At 34.4% G+C, this 18452-nt stretch overlaps 1 protein-coding gene across 1 annotated transcript; it reads right to left on the bottom strand.

Annotated features, from left to right (window-relative positions):
* Window positions 1-983: 983 nt before the first annotated feature.
* On the bottom strand, window positions 984-6922 carry LOC112514766 (geranylgeranyl transferase type-2 subunit alpha 1-like). The gene is made up of 8 exons (XM_025121367.1): window positions 6807-6922; window positions 6534-6708; window positions 5679-5839; window positions 5494-5598; window positions 3670-4428; window positions 3386-3566; window positions 3048-3234; window positions 984-1463 (listed from the first exon to the last, which is right to left on the bottom strand). The coding sequence occupies exons 1-8, from the start codon at window positions 6920-6922 to the stop codon at window positions 1075-1077; spliced, it is 2073 nt and encodes a 690-aa protein (XP_024977135.1). The 3' UTR covers window positions 984-1074.
* Window positions 6923-18452: the final 11530 nt, after the last annotated feature.

Here is an 18452-nt window from a genome sequence, read left to right as displayed (position 1 = left end):
TATATATATAGGATTGGGTTCACGTAAGACCAAGAGTTTTTCGTGAGACCCGTAAGACCAATTTATGTTCATTGATCAACTTTATAGGTTAATAATCTAATGGTCTAAAGTTGCATGGTGACAATTTTGTGATTATTAAGAAGCCTCGTGACAATTTTATGATTATGAATGTTCAAATTGTAGATCTAACCCAATGGTTGAGAATTAGTTTTACGGGTCTCACGAAAAATCTTTGTTCTCACATGATCCCAAGTCTCTCTCTCTCTCTCTCTCTCTCTCTATATATATATATATATATATATATATAGACTTGGGATCATGTGAGACCAACCTGTTTTCGTAAGACCCATGAAACCATTTTTTTACACTTGAAACTTCACAGTAAAATACTGTGAAATATATATATATACATATATATAGGGTTGGGTTCACGTGAGACCAGCCTGTTTTCGTAAGACCCGTCAGACCACCTTTTTACACTTGAAACTTCACAGCAAAAACACTGTTAAGGTTAAAAAAAGTCGAACCTTCACAGCAAAAACACTGTGAAGGTTAAAAAAAGTCGAACCTTCACAGCAAAAACACTGTGAAGGTTAAAAAAAGTTACCTTCACAGCATTTTGCTGTGAAGTTTCAAGTGTAAAAAGATGGTCTCACGGGTCTCACGAAAACAGATTGGTCTCACATGATCCCAAGTCTATATATATATAGATGTGTATATATCAATACTCATTTATTAGCGGGATGAATGAGCTGAAATTTTATGCGGGAGAGAGAGAGAGCGCGCGCGAAGGGCATCATCAGAGAAAATTAAGGGCCGTGAGATGTGAGTGGTCATATGATGCTTTGAGGCATGTACGTAAAACAAAAATGATTGTACCTCTTAAAAATTCCAAGAAAAACCGAAAGTGCTTTATAAATAAATACAAAATTATCCTCACCAAGGCCAACAAATATTTACAAAAACAGACACACGATGATTCCTAGAGAAAATGAAGATGATACTTATGTATAAAAATGCATATAACTATGCATAAGAGTACAGGAAGGTAAGACAATGCAAACAAATTACTAGCTAATGCAATTCTTCACCATTAAGCCATTTAAGTGCAGGCAACAATTTAACCAAAAATAAAACAAACCTTTCATCCACAGCAGCATTGCCCATAATATCCAGCTGAATCAAATTTAGACCTCCAAAAATTGAGAAGGGTTCCCAGAAGTCCATCACTTTAGCATCACCATTTGCGAATTCTTCGAAGTTCTTATCGAAAGCAACCTTATGCGATAGAGGAGATGAGCACAGATATCTCTTTGTGTCCACAGTGTGTGCACCGATCTCGTTATGGGAGATATCCAATATTCTCAGTGACTTCAAGAATCTCAAAGGGTCTAAAGCCATGAAGCTGCCGAGTTTATTGTGACTAAGGTTTAAGCATGACAAAAGCTGCAAAGCCTCCAATCCTGTAAAGGAATCCCATAAAGGAATCCCATAAAGGCGTTAAAAATGACGTCGTGTTATATAGATGGATTTCAGTAGGAAATCAAAATTTTGTAGGAAGCATAGAAAGTACTTTGTTAGCGGACATTCACATGAATTAACATGTTAACATATGTTAACGTTTCATGCTAAGATATGTTAATGTATGTAAATATATTTCCATGTTAACATTTTTCTATAACCTTCCTACTTACCAAAATTTGATTTCCTAACTCTAACTCTAAATATACATATATTCAGATTATTTAATAGAAATTAGTGAAAAATAAAATAAGATATATTTGATATAAAAAATCCACAGTATTATCCACATCAGCACATAATACTTGGTTGTATTCCACGTCATTCGCCACATCAACATGGTAACGGATTAATGTTTAAATTGGTCATCATGTACTTAAATGTTTTGAGATTTTCCATCTTAGATACCAAAATGAAGGTTTTGAAAGTAAGTTACCCAAAATAGGAACCGGAATAAAGTATGTTATATTTTCACACAATTTGCCAATACACCTTTAGGTCCTATTCGTTTTGAGCATTTGGGTTCAATTCGTCATCTAGGCCATATAATGTTTTGACATTCTCAAGTTGTCTTCTATGGTGTGCAGACTGCAGAGAAACGGATTTTTATGATGGTCAATCACATTCATGTGATGTACTGATGTGAGAAAAACTTGGATGTACCTCACAAAGTGGAGAATGGATTGTGTATAGAATAGCATCCTCACACTTCCATTTCATGGGTTCATATGACATGAAGAAACAAAGATGTAATTGTTGTTTCAATTACTTGATGTGAGATGAGCAACTAAGGTAGAACATGACGGCCTTGGATATTTCCAAGGACATGAGCGTAATGAGCAACTAGGGTAGCAGATTAGATATGGGGGCATCTAACGAGCGTGCAGAAGGGAGTTGGAGAGGTTTTCAAAGGGGGGGGGGGGCGGCAGTTTAGTCTAGAGGCGTGTTTTTGGCCTTTTTCACTGTGTGGGCTTTCCTTTGCTTAACTTTATGTATGTTTTCAATGTACCTAATCATTACTATTTCTTACTTATTTTTCTAATGCTTCACTCACCAAATGCTAGTCTTTATTCTTTCTAACTGGCTGCTCACACTCTTGCACAAGCTACCTGGGGAGGGGGGTGTCTCGGCTGAAACAGTCGATCAACTCTTTTGTGTTAGAGGTCAGGTTTGCTAAGTCTCGACCCCTCCCCCCCCCCCCCAACTCGGCGGACACGACTCGACTTCTGAGTGGGATTTACTGAGTCAGTTTGTTTTGGTTACTTGATGTGAGAAGAACTACACACGAGAAACACAAAGTGGTAAGGGTGAATGGAAGAAAACTTTTAAACTGAGAAGAGCCATTTTCATTAGCACGAGTCATACCCAAACAGTTTATCTCAAAAGAGGAAAATAGCTTGCTTCTCCTCAAAAGTACACCAATTGAATCGATGGATATATGTAATCCACAAGCTTACAAAGGCCAAGTATATGTGAGAGAGGTCAAGCATGCATGTGAGTTGGAATGCAAAATATAAATGTTGTACCTTCTATAGAATGAAGCTGGTTATGGCTGAGATCAAGACTTTGCACCCACAACAACTGCTCAATGGATCCAATTCGCGACAATGATAGAGAATTCAATCTCAAACACGTAGGACCAGTGATATTCAAAGAAGTTGACTCTTTATATTGCCAGCAATATTTCAGCAAAGATTCCTTGCTAGAAGTCACCTGCAATATCACAGCTATCTGAGTGCAGACATGTAAAAATAGAACCTATACTCACAACTAGTTAGACCTCAGTGCTTACGCTTAAACCCGTTAATAGAAAACAAATGTTACTCCCCTACCAAAGAATATAATTAGCGAAGAAAACAATTACCTGCTTTAACAAAATCAAGCTGTATTCATCCTTGTAATATTGGTAATGTGGGGGGTCTAACTTCATCAATTCCGTTAATAGTTGCAAAACTTCCTCCGCAATACTTGGAGTAAACTGAGTGCCGGTTATCATGGCATCATAAGCCACCAATAATCTCGCAAGTGTAAGCTTCCCAATTTTACTATCAATCAAACACAAAAAAAAATTAAAAGCATTAAGAGGACAATCGGTGTGCAATGTGGAGCATGGAGATTCAGGATTAGAAAAGAAGAAGTCAAGCATACCACTCTGCCCATGATAATAATTCTCGGTATTGAGATATTTCGCTAGCTATTATCTCAGACTTCCATTTTGATGACGTCGGTTGCTCATCATCATTTGTGAACTGAAAAGCTGATTTAAGCAAGGCTGTCATGTTCAAATTTGTGTCAATTGTACAGAAATTTTCATCTGTCAATGACAACCTCCCTAAACTCTGTCCTTCAGCAGGTTGCAGATGCTGGCATACAGAAACAGTAAATGCAAAAGACCAGGGTCGGTTAAGCGAAACACCACTCAAAGAAGTTATGCCTTGGGAATGTTCAGAGCTAATTTTCACTTGATAGGTCTTTGATGAGTCAAGTTCCTCATGGGGTATTCTCATATGTGTCACCCAGGCTAGAGCACATCCAAATTTATTTGTTGAAAGTGGACTCCAAGTAATATTATCATGTATGTCATACTCAGTTTGAACGGTAATTGTTTGAGAGCTTACACCTTCAACAGGTTCATTAAAATAGAGAATGACAGGAAAGGTCGCTTTATTAGCATCTAGATCTATTGGTACATTAAGATCAGAACCAGGAGGAGGCCAGAACGAAGCTAAAATAGGCATGTCGAGTTTAATAGTTTGATCCAGAAGCCAGAGATGATAGAACCACCCACTTTGATCATCTGGGTCAGTGAAAACTGCATTGCGTACAAACTCATACTCCTCTGTTAAAAAGGTTTCCTTTGGAAAATATCCTTCGACCTTTTTCTCCAGCAGATGAGATAAGAGTACACTGTAGAAATCCATAAGTGAGCAGGCATCAAGAAATCATATAATATAGACAGAAAAGTTGGCTACAATTTCCATTCAAATGCATAGGAACGTCAGGTATAATTTTCGTTAAAATATATATAGAAAGATCTGGTATATTTTCCACTAAAATGTATTCAAAAATAAAAATCTTATTATAGCCTTAATAAAATGGAAGTGCACCTAATCAATATAGAGATGAGCTGCCCCATCGAAATATGTCATATGCTCCAATAAGACATGTTTCTAGTGGGAACAAAAATTTAAGGGTTTTAAAAAAAGTCAAGGGAAAGGTTACTCCTATGTGACTGAAAGATCACAGATTCGATTCAAGGAAACAACCTCTACGCATAATAAGAAAGGTTATCATGTCAACACCCAGATATGCTACCACAACTAAAGGTTCATATATCATGAAGTACAAGACAAAAGGGCACATTGAGGACAACATGCATTATGTCCAATTATAGTTAAATGGTTAGTTCATGGAGTAAGGAATAATTTGCAGAACAAATGCTAGACAAGTAATTACAAATTAGATGTATAGGTTCAGTCGGGTTTCATGCCTTCACTATTTACATTATTACTTCTCCGAGTATAGACCAATATGGAGCTGCATGATTAATGAATTTTCCATGTATTGCTGCTATTGCCAGTTCAATAACATCTTTTTGGGAACCTTCTCAATAGTTTAACTACCCTAATAGGTTTTTTCTTTAATGTACTTGGAAATATGGGCACTCTTCCATCTCTTGATGGAAATTCAAATATATGGAATCATTAATCTGCTAATTGTTTAAGAAAATGGTAATTGCCACGCGTTTCCTAACGAATCCATGAATGCACTAGAAAAAATAATCACTTTTCTAGTCAGAGCAGCATAATTATTTTATTTCACGAACCATATGGACTATTACAGTATTACTATCATTTCACTGCACAGATGCCCAAACATTTCTATATAAGCACATAACTGATGGTTCTTTTAACACCCCCTTAAACAATATGGTCATCTACACACATGCAAATTCAAAATAGATGGCCATACCTACGATTATGCCATGCAGAATAATTACTGAAGTTATCATTTATCATATCTGTTGTAAACTGTAGCTCCTTCTCCTCCGATATGCTCTTCATGCCTGCTATGAATCTAAATAAGGTATAATAAATAAGGTTCATGTAAATTACATAACTTCCTGATTAAATATATGACCAAATACAGGTCTTCACCTTCGGTAGTTCCATGCATGGAAATTGCGGGTGTCTTGCTTCTGGAACAGATTTAAAAGCCTCAATTCCCTCTCTGTTGAAGAATTTCCTTTGCTTACCACCCATTTACGGTGATGCCAAGCTCCGTACGACTTGAAATTCTTCCTTAATGCATTCTCTACCTACATATAAGGTCAAAATTTTATCTAGCAAGACCAATTTGAGGCATTTAAGACATTGATTAAAACTTCATAAAACCAAATGCTGGGAGAAGTGACACATCTCCAATTGAACAATCTTTTATGTTTTTCCACAAGGTAGTTTCCATCTTCAATATTCTTTAAGTCAAACAGACTTCATTCTTGCAAACAGTAATTGGCACAGTTGCTCACCTACTAAATGTGTAACCTCCTCCAATAGATAACAAGTACAAGCCACAAAAACTTTGGAAATTCTTTATTGCTCCTACCATTCAAGAAAAGCTACATTTGGAGTTTCTAAGTCCAAACCTCAGTACTTTTCAATTCAATTTGATCATTCTCTCCCATTTCCTATTTTCCTTTCCTGGGTCCATAAATAAGGATCGGAAACCCAAACTAAAACCATAAATTTAACGCAATGAAATGAACCAAACAAATAGACCCTATATGAAATGAACCAGAAACTTAAAGCCAGGTTTGCTGCAAATTTTGAAAAAAGTATTATAATTGTTGTAAATCTAACCAATTTAACACTCATAGCAGTTTCTAGGTTAAATATACCTCGTCTGATCACAGAGTTAAATGACCTCTTTTATTAGAAATTCGTATTAATGAAATGCAATAGGAAGTGTAAGGAAGCAATTGAATTAGAAATGTGAACAACATAGGAACTTACAACTCGCAATTCTTCATCGATGATTGATTTGATATGATCCGAATCTCCCTTTTCAGCCTCAGATTGACTACTGAGACTATGCTCAAATGCCAGTTTTCGATAATTCCAAGCGGTCATAAACTCAGGATTAACCTCGATAAGCTTCGCATTGATTTCAAGGGCTTCTTTAGTGTAACTACAACGACGAAGCCCAAAATATAAACACAGATCAATCGATGCATTTTGGATAAAAGAACACCACAAAAAAATGGATATTTGAGATACGATTTGTACATCTTGTTGTGATGATTTTGAAGAAATTGAGATTGAAGAGATCGAATCTTAGCAGCCTTGAGAGCTGATGCATTCTCGTCTACTGGTGTCGCAGATTTCCTCGGTCTTCCGTGCATGTTTCTCGCCGAGAGTGAGAGAGAGAGAGAGAGAGAGAGAGAGAGAGACGGCGTCATATGTCAAGAAATCCCAATTTAGACAGTGTAGACCAAAGTATTAAAACCACCAGATTCAGTCCCTGACTTTTCAATTTTGTTTCTTTTTGGACACTAAACAACATTATTTTTTTCATTTCGATGATTAAACCTTCTCAGTTTTCTTAGTACGTAGAGAAGACGAGCCAATTCAGCAAAAGGGTTCGCAAACACGAGCTAGGGATGGTGATTTGCTCCGACCCGGTAGGGAACCCGGCTCACCCGACCCGAACGGGGACGGGGATTCCCCACTAAAATGGGTCCCGGGGACGGGGATCCCCGATAGACTCAAACCAAGGACGGGGGATGTTACTCAAACCGGGGATGGGGTCGGGGATCCCCGGTAGAATCAAACTAAAGGATGTTATTTATAGGGTTTGACTGGGGATTGATTGGGTTTTGATAGGGGATTGCTAGAGATTTGACCGGGACGGGATGATAATCCCCGTGTCCGCTGGGGACCGGGGGATGTTACTACAAACCGGGGCCGGGGATTACAAAACTCGCCCCATCCCCGCCCCGTTGCCATGCCTAACACGAGCTAACTCTAACCAACTGCTTTAACTATTTGACTTGGTCGAGCCAAAAAAACATCTCCAACAAATATCTGGAAAAAGTAGAGATTCTTGGGATTTTTTTTGCTCAACAGATCTTTCAAAACTTTCTTCAATATCAAGTAAAATTTCCAAATTTAGATAACTCTCAGAAAATGATTGTTTAAAAGAGAAAATCATTCGTTTGCGCTGTGCCAAACCGCATAACCTGCTCGTGCCATACTAGACCGTCAGGTTTAGAACCTTCGCGATACAGTTTGTAGTTTATATTTTTTATTACTGCATTATGTAGTTTGGGTTGTAGTTTGTAAAAGTGCTCACACACATTTGGTCTGTTTTCATGTGGTTTCATACTCGCACTGTATACTTTACATTCTAAATTAAGCATCGATGAGTCCTTTTAGAACTCGTCAAGTTTTGCCTTTTTAGATTGAATACCAGATATATGATCGATATATACAACGTATTTACAAACTTGACAAGACCTTATGCAATAAATGAAAGCAATAAGACTTTCGTACTTTCTCTATCACTTTCTTTTGGTATAACCCTCTTTTGAATTCACCCATTTTATAACTTTATAATAGAAATTACCATTTTTACAGTATGCAATAATCATGAAATGCACAACTTTGGGTTCTTAGCAAGAAGCGATATAAAAACACACTGGAACCAAAATATGCATATTTAGAATGCATATCTTTTAAGCAAAACTCATGTTTTCGCATGTTGGCGAACAATGTATGAACATTCATATATATATATATATATATATATATATATACATGTATACATATACATGTACATGTATATGTATACATATACATATAATTAAATGATTATTTTTGTAGTCTCATTTAATAATGACCGTTTGTATATGTATACATATACATGTATATGTATATGTATATGTAGGGGCTGGTTCAAATACTAACCCAAACTATTGTGCAAACTATGCTAACCGATCTTGATCGTTCATTTTCTCATCAAACGGTCATTATTAAATGAGACTACAAAAATAATCATTTAATTAGTGCATTAAATGAAATGTCTATGAACAATTGTTCAAAAGGTAATTTTGTAAGAAAATCGCATCACATCGTGAACCTATATTATTCAGACAATTTCGTAACCTCCAATTAACTACGAAACTGCCAATCTATACGATCAATAGTGTATATCATTRSCVAAAAATCTGGTTCATAATATTCATCAAAACGATGGATGATTTTGGCGAAATGCATACAAGTTTGGATGTGTGAACCTAATGAACATCACACACACGCAACACACAACACTTCACAAATACATACAAGTTTGGATTTGTGAACCTAATGAACATCAACAATATGACATAAAACAGTAATGAATCCCAACGTCTACGTCTGTGTTATTTGTGTTGATTTGATATCTGTTAATATATGTGTGTTTGTGCACAAATGTCTTAATGCATCCTAGTATGAAAAAATGTAATCGCTATGTGTGTGATCAAGTAATATAGCACAGTGAACATAATGAACAACCCCTATACAAGCATGATATGATTTGTGCTATATGACATAAAACAGTAACAAAACTAAAACTATTATTACACATAGATAATTAAAAAGAGCAACAAGGATGTGAATTCACTGAAATTGAAAACTTAGTGAAAAATGTATATTGTTTGTCATCTCGAAGTCAAATCTTTAATGAACATAATGAACAGCCCCTATGTAGTTAGTCTTCAAAACTAAAACTATTATTACAAAAAGTAGATAATTAAATAGAGCAACAAGGATGTGGATTTACTAAAATTCAAAACTTAGTGAAGAATGTATAYTGTTTGTCATCCCGAACTCAAATCTTTAATGTAGGCGTGTTCACATTAGCATGTTCATAGCTATCGTATGTTCATATTGAGACACTTATTGATTATTTTCTTCACTTTTAGAATTCAAATTCCGAATGTATTCGCAGACGCTTTTAGCTTTTTCATTCTCATTGTCGTCGATCCGTTTTACTCTATGATTATCCATATTACTCGCACTATAACGAAATCTTTACAAAAGGGACTTTTTTCAAATTTACAATATCAAAACCATTATAGGAAGAATAAATGTAAAATTCAGTAAGATGAACACATGTGAAACTTAATGTCATTATTACATGAAGATCAATTAGTGATATTTTAAGATTTGTAACTCCCAATTAAAATATTTGGGAGTTACATAAGAATGATATATTACCTAAATACTCTTACAATTAATATGTGAGTTACATTTGAACCTAACTAAAAGATGGAACATGATTGGTTGATATTAGTTAGCATAGTTTGCACAATAATTTTGGTTAGTATTTGAACCAACCTCTGTATGTGTATATGTATATGTATATATATATATATATATATGCGAAAAATTGTGTGAGAAAGAGAGAGTTAAGGTGAAAAGCGTAAAAAAAGTTAATCTTAAACCCATCCATGAATCACGTTTGATAAAGGGATTGATTTAGTGCATCTCATCTCGATGTATCTTATCCTAATATGCATCCAATGGTAGATATCTCTTATTACGCTTCTCACCTTAACTCTCATTCTCACCGGAACCCAACCATATATATATACATACATACACACCAGGGACGGACCCATAAATTTTTTCAAACGGTGGCACCATATAATTAATATAGTATAATATACATCTAAAAATAATTACAAAAAATATGGTTTTTATAGTACCGATAGGGTTGTAAATGAACCGAACGTTCAGCGAAYCGTTCGTGAACCRTTCRGCGGGAAGTTCGTTTATGTTCGTTTATTTAATAAATGAACGAACATGAACTATTTTCTTTTGTTCGTTTAGTTAAACGAACGAACATGAACAAGAGTTTCGTTCGTTCATTTACCGTTCGTTTATATTCGTTTGTTTATGTTCGTTTATATATTAAGTTTAATATATTATCTTTTATTTATTTACTTTGAATTCAAATAATATTTATTTATGTTCGTTTAGCTCGTTCGTTTATGTTCGTCCGTTTACGTTCCTTTAGCATGTTTACGAACGAACATAAACGAATACGAACACACCTTATTTCTAAACGAACGAACACGAACACAAAGATTTTCGCTCGTTTACCATTCGTGTTCGTTCGTTTGTTCAGTTAAGTTAAACGAACGAACATGAACAAGCCTCCGTTCGTGTTCGTTCGGTTCGTTTACAGCCCTAAGTACCGATAAACAACTCCTAAACTTGTACCCGATGCGTCTTCATCTTTTGAAAACGGTCAATATATATGTGACATCCGTCACCAAACCAGGTTAGTCAACCGTAACTCGAAACCTAACGTTAGCCCTTTTAGTAAATTTATGTGCTCACATGCTTCCTGAAACATAAGGTGTGAAATTTTAGGAGTTGGGTGGGTTCATTTTTTTTCCCCTTAAATACTCTAGTCATTCTAATAGTAGAGGAAAGCTAACTGTTTATAATTCCTAAATTGAATTTCTTTTCCCGAGTACATAATTGGTCTATACAAATGTTTTATGTGCATTGTACCGGTGACTAAAAGCCTTAAGCAAAATGATTTGAGTTAATAATGTTAACTAGTTAGGTTGTTTAAAAAAACTAATATTATCAAAGGAGCTTATCATATAAAGAAATAAATCAACTAGTTTTAAATAAATTAAATAATATATATATATATATATATATATGTATAATTATCCATGGAATTTTAAAATTTAAATATAATAGTTAGTTGTGGATAATCTTCAAATCTTCTTTATCTCCTCCTAAACCCTAATTACTCTCATTTCTAAGAAAAATCAAAACACAACGTTCTCTCTCTTTTCTTCCTTTTGCTTGGTCAAGAATCATCATCACCATCAAGTTATTCAAAGCTTTGTTCTTGAAGCCTACAAGTGATATCTTAATCACAAATCGTTGAGTTGGTAAAAACCTTCACCTTGTTTGTCTTTCTATCATCTTCATGGTTTTCATTCGATTGTTAATGTAACTCTAATGGATGGAATATATATTTTTGATTAAAAACATTTAGATTTTATAAAAGAATAAGTTTTGATGAGTCTTGGTTAATAATAGAGTCCTTGGTGTGGTTGTTTTGTAAAAACAATGTCGCTTGATCCATTCCAGAATCTGGGCAGAAAATGTGTTGACTTGGAGAGGCCGTATCTCAGTCATAACATGGAGTTAGAATACGAATTTTGGGTCTAGGTTCAATTTCAATGAGTCTACTTTCTGTTCCAAGTGGTTTCGTGTCAAAACAACAATATTAACTTGGTCAAAAAGCCTTTATCGTTCAGGGTCGCAAAGCTGGAATTTTTGGGACAAAATCTAGGATGTTTTGGGTGCCTCATAACTCCCTCTTTTTTCGAATTCTTTGGTAAAACTTTTTCTAGATTGAGTTCAATATGTCTATTAGTCTCTGTAAAAATTTCAAAATTTTTGGAGGTCTTTAAGTATTTTATTTTGTATATAACTTTCTATTGCGCAAAACAGAACGATTTACTGACTTGTACATTTATGTTATTTTTTTTAAATTAGTAAAACATTAATTAAAATTAAGGAAAATTTCTGAAAATACCTAAGACTCGGAAGTCTCTACCATTAAATTTTGGAACCTTATCTAATTCATTTAAGGTATAGGAAAAATTCTTGAAGTAACCTAAAATTTCGGTTAAGAAACCAAACTTATAAAACTTGGGCAAACCATCGATACTTAGGTCGAGATGACTACCCACAACTAATTAACTTATAGTTTTACGACACTTGGTAAAATTGTACTTTAGAAATACCAGGCCGATCATGTATATTCCATCGATTACGAGATTACAATGGTAAGATTTTAAGCCATGGCCATGTGTAGCTCATACACACCCTTGTTTAATTGTAGATTACTTGCTTGACCTCTCGCATACCTAATACCATCCACACACATGTGAGTTTCGTGGCCCCTTTTACTTATATACTTCTTTTGGGGGGGAAATGATACTCAAAAGTTATTTAACTGTTTTTTTTAAGCTGTGTTGAGCCCTTTTCTTTATTCATATGGACAATTTGTGTGCTTACTATTGCAATAAAAGTACTAGTGTTGATGCCTATATGAGATGTGATTCCTATATTCCTATTAAGCCAATGGTTTAGCTTCAGCTGGTAGATGACATGTTTGGAAACCTATCATGTTCTTGTTGTATGATTAAATTGGTTATACAATTATTCCTATGTATTAGTGCTGAATTGCGATATATGTATACACACTGTTGTCCTAAACGCTCTCGATACACATCAAATCCTCTTTTGTTATTTAAACCTACGAGCTCACCAACATTATGTTGACGTTTTCGAGTACTCATTTTCAGGTAATACTCATCAAARTGGCTAAGAGTGCTAGGGTTGCTTGTGGACCTTAGAGAGACCTAAGGGATTCCCCGCGTGGGTTTTTTTTCCTTTTAAGTTCCTGAATGCACATATTCGAATTTATTGGTGTGCTTCTCTATCTTTGAAATTTTTGTTTGAAACTTGTCCCAGGTTGTGGGAAGTACTTTTGTTTAAATTTTTGTTGACTATGTGATGTCATGGAATTGTCTAACCACGGTACAAGTCTCCACTTGTGACGAGGAAGAGACGTTATGACACTTGAATTAATATTCATTTAGTGAGTTCTCTATTAGCATATCATTGTGTTATGACAATCCTCTCCGTCACACTTCGCGTTTCCGCCTAGGCGGGGTGTGACAATATACCCAAAAATAATTACAAAAAATATGGTTTTGGTTATTTGGGTTTTGTTTTGTTTGAGTTTTAGTTGCACCATTTGGATTTCAAGGAAATACGGTAGCACCTTCTAAAACGATATGGTAGCACCGTTAACAAACCTAAATTTTTTACCCTTCGGCCGCGAAATAATACGGTGGCACGTGCCACCCATGCCACCACATTAGGTCCGCCCATGATACACACACACACACACATATATATATATATATATATATATATACACACACAGACACACACACAGGTTCATTTGAGAAGTGATAAGTATTTAACAAGTACATAAGTGATCCTAATATTTCATCTGGTAATGATTTGCGGCTTTGAATGTGAAGCACTAAATAATTATTCGCATAGTATGCGAAAAATAGAGGGATGGTTTAGTAACTTTTACAAATAGGCGGCAAAACAAATGTGCATGTGAACCCATGTAATTCATATATGAACTATTTAACTAATTCACATATGAACTCATGTGATTCACATATTTCATATATGCCTTTATGAGTTTATGTATGCACTTGTTTGCTGCCTATTTGTAAAAGTTACGAAACTACCCCACTATTTTTCGCTTGACCAGTCAAAGTCGCAATCTTTAACCTGTCAAAGCCGTAATTCTTAACCGTATGAAGGGCTGAGATCACTTCTTAATTCGCAGATACTTACCACTTCTCAAATGAACCTCTCATTATATATAGGGGCTTAATCATTTGAGAACTCCATATTTTGTGATAACCGTGAGGACTTTTATCTTAAGGTATTGTGTCACAAGCTTTTTTCTCATCTAAGACTAGCATTTAATGTATTGATGAATATATTTTTGTTTCACCGTGTGTTTGATTCATATGTGCAATTCACACTTTATGGCATGCCAAAAGGGCTCGTGCAGTTGTCCGACACAAAGTTTGTGAATAAGTGATTGTCTGACAATGAGCAAGAAATACAATATCACAAAAATTTACTTGTATGTTTTGTTTCACAAACAGGTTAAAATATTATTAAACAAATATATGTTAATCGATGTTCTAAATCCTAGCCTTAGATGTTATAAAATAACACATGGTGCACTAGTTCTCAAGGTTATTACAATTTCATAAGTTCTCAAAAAAAGGTTACCAAATATTTGACAAAAACTCAATGATATGGATCCTAGTCCATTAGACGAACCACCCGGGCTCATTCATAATAGCACCGGCCCATCAAGAACTCGTGGCTAGCATGGGCCGCCGGCTAGGCATCAAGAACCCATCCAACCATCTTTTTATTTTAAGTATTGTTTTATTTTTATACAGTTATCTTTGCCTTAGTTGTCGGGATTATACCCCATGTTTATCTCTTTAGTTTTTCTATTTAAATATTGTAATCAAAGGTTGGAGGGTGTTGGATTTTTTTTGAATAAAAAAAAGTACGTATTGTTTTCTGTTCGTCTTTTCCGAAGGCGGGTTACCCAAGCTAGGGTTTCTAGCTTCCACTAGTACGAATCCGTATCACTCAAAAAATCTAATTCTGAAAAACAACTTATCAAATATCATCTACTGTCTGTTAGTGTAAATTTCATAAAAAAAACTGAATGTTACAATTTATTACAATATACGTATAAATTCTTACAATTATTTGAACACCCTCAAAATGAACTAACAACCAACTTATAAACTTGTTAAAACAAAAGATAATCGTTAAGCCCTACTAATACAGATATAATGCCCTACCATTATCGAATAAAAAATTATCATTCAAGCTAAATAAATTACATCTTTATTATTAAATCTAAAATATTTAAATTATTATAAAATTTTGATTTAAACAAATTAAATCAAAAAACAAGATTTCTTCAATCTTTAATTTGACACTCATTTCGAGATATATATATATATATATATATACACACACACGTATATATAGGGGTCTAATCAAATGAGAACTAAATAGTTTGTAGTAACCATGTGATCCAATGTGAGTCACTCATTTAATATTATTAATGTTAATTTTTAAAATAAAATAAAAGGATAATTTGGTAATTTGACAATTTAGATTTTTTATAACAAATAAGTTCCATAATTAATTACTCATTCCAATCCTACAGTTACATAGTTGCTTTCAATTTACCCTAGTTGAAGCCCACACCTCTTTCTTCTCTCTCCTCTCTAGATTGAACTTTCGTCGGAGATGTAACCTATATGTAACCAGATCTCGCAGTGGTTGAGGCGGTGGTGGTAGTGTTCGTGAAGGAGGCGGCGGATACGAAGTCACCTCTTGCTTATTTCTCTTCTCTCGTTTGAACTTTCGCTGGAGAAGTAACACAGATCTAACAATGGTGGAAGCGGTGGTGGAGGTCGCCGTGAAAGAGGTGTTGGTGTTACGGAGGCGGTAGATACGGAGGAGGCCATAACCGTAAATATGGTGGTGATACAGCCCATCATTGCAGACTTTGGTGTCGATTAAATCGACACTGACCCACTATATATGAATATGATGTCTATTGGATTCGATAAAACCACTAAGACCCAGTGACCCACTAAGATCCATTATAGCCCAATAAGACTCTTTGTGACTTACTAAGGCCCAATAACATCAATGATGATTTATTACCTATTTGTATGTGGTTACTAAACAACATAAACACGCACATTATAATTATCAATACATGCATTCACGTATACACGTACATGTGTGTGTATGTGTGTGTATATATATATACACATCATATACGGTTGTCAAACAACACACACACATTATCTATACATTCACATATACGTATGCATACAAACATATATACATCATCTGAGACATGTATTCTCAACAATGGATACATAGATCCAATCGTGGTTAGTAACCAACACATATGTTCATCATGTATACATACGTATAACACTGACTGACAGATACATGAAACACATACACATGTATATATATGACACATGCACATACACATGTGTACATATAACACATAAAAATGAAAAAAATAAGAAAAGTAGGCTAATCCCTTTCTAATTAGTGACGAATTAGCTACAAATACCAATTAGCGAGGGATAGACCACAAACCCGAATAGTCGCTATTTAGCGGGGGATTAGGGACGAAAAGGGTTTGTGGCATATCCATCGCTAATCCCTCGATAATTAGGGATGGAATGGGTTTGTGGTCTATCCATCGTTAATCCCTTGCTAATTCCCGACGGATTATCTACATCACTCAAATATGTCGCTATGATTTGTCAAAAATTACTTTTTTTATTTCTATAGTTTCAAAATTACAAGATGACCATCATGGTTTGTAAAAACGTTCAAATTTGATCTCTTCCTATAACAATTGTTAAAGGAGGGGTATTTTGGTCTTTTTCTCAATTTTATTTTTTATTTATCCAATCAAAAACCACATGGACCAAATCATAAAATTGATTTTGATTGGTCAAAGGACAAAAAATGAATAAAAGAACAAAAATGCCCTTCATTTAACGAAATTTTTTAACGGTTGTTAAAAAGTGCGATCAGATCCAGACATTTTTACAAATCACGATAATCATGTTGTAATTACAGAGGCAAAACATATTATTTTCAACAAACGATTAGACTAAGGGGCCGTTTACTAACGCTTACTTGGTAAGTGTTTACCAAGTAAATTTTTTTTATCGAATGAACATAACAAGGACCAAGAATCTTACCGGGTAAGAGGGATGAGAAGGATGGAGAGTCTTACCCGGTAAGTGAAGATTACGACTCTTACCCAGATAAGCGCTTACCCGGTAAATTGTTGCATTCAATACGTTTTGATGTATTAAAATCTTACTCATCAAAATAAATTATTGTATTAACTCCTATAGATAAACACTACCAAGTAAGTATTTGGATAAATAGCCAAAAATTTGTTGTTGTACTCTGAATAAAACAATGTAATTAACATGATGACTTATTTTTAGCTTTTTTTATATTATTATTTGAAATTTCTTGCTTAGAAAAAAGCTGCCAGAAGAAATTTTATAATGGTTTTCTAACCAATCAAATAATTTCTTAAAAGGTGCATCACATGATAAATATTATTATTGAGAGAATAAATGTGCACGAGTTTTGCATGTCCGTAATGGACGGTAAAAACGTGAGTCAAATAGTAACCGATGAAAATAATTTATTAACTTATTCTGATATGATATTAGTAATAAACATTTTTTAGTGTTTGGATAAACAATTTATATCGGTGTCAAACCGGTAATAAAAAGTTTTTGAAGAAATTAAACTCTTATGGCTTATAATAAGTTGATAAATACTTATATATAAAAACATAAATTGTTTCAAATAAACAATTCCAAACACATCCAATATAAAAAGACAGTTTGATTTTACAAAATGTTTTTAAGAAATCTGAATTTCGTAAAATAATTTAAAATCTTTAATATCTATGATAATATAACTGACTGAATAAGTTGTGAGTCTCATTAAACTGCAAACAAACATACCCATCTCTATCTAATTACGGTTTGAAAAATCTTAATCCAACCCAACCCAAACGAAAGTGCAACCCAACCCAACCCAAACCGTACGGGTTGGTCGGGTCGATACTTTGGTACATTAAAATATTCTTCTAACATTGAATATGTTATTTCTCTACTCATAATTTATTTTTCATCATCAACCATTTGATATAACTTATTCAAACTTCTTACGTATATCACATTCAGTTAATTTTTTCTCAATTTACGTGTATAATGTTTAAAATTACTGAACATATAAACGAATGAGTTATATAGAGATGTAAATAGATTGAAAAGATGTGTATATGAAGAGCGTACGTGATAGTGTTATTGTCTAATGCATATATTAATAGAAATTCAATAATCATATTAAATCCAAAAAATAAAAGGATATCGGGTTCATTGGATTGGGTTGGGTTGGGTTCAAATAATAGTAACCCATTATCAACCCAATACCTATGATTTGAAAATTTTACAACTCGATTAGACATCTGGTTACTTCGGGTTGAATTATTTCGCGTTGGTTTGAATTGGGTTGAGTTGGGTTCATCGGGTTGATCGGGTTTTTAAGCAACTCTGATTGGAACCATCATGCATAGTTTTGTTTACCTATGAAAATATTTCCTCTATAAAATGGTTATGATAGTTCACTTTACAAAGCACCACAGCC

Source organism: Cynara cardunculus (genome assembly GCF_001531365.2).
Source record: "Cynara cardunculus var. scolymus isolate 2C chromosome LG 6, CcrdV1, whole genome shotgun sequence".
Classification (NCBI taxonomy): Eukaryota; Viridiplantae; Streptophyta; class Magnoliopsida; order Asterales; family Asteraceae; genus Cynara; species Cynara cardunculus.
This window is presented reverse-complemented; position numbering and strand designations above follow the sequence as displayed.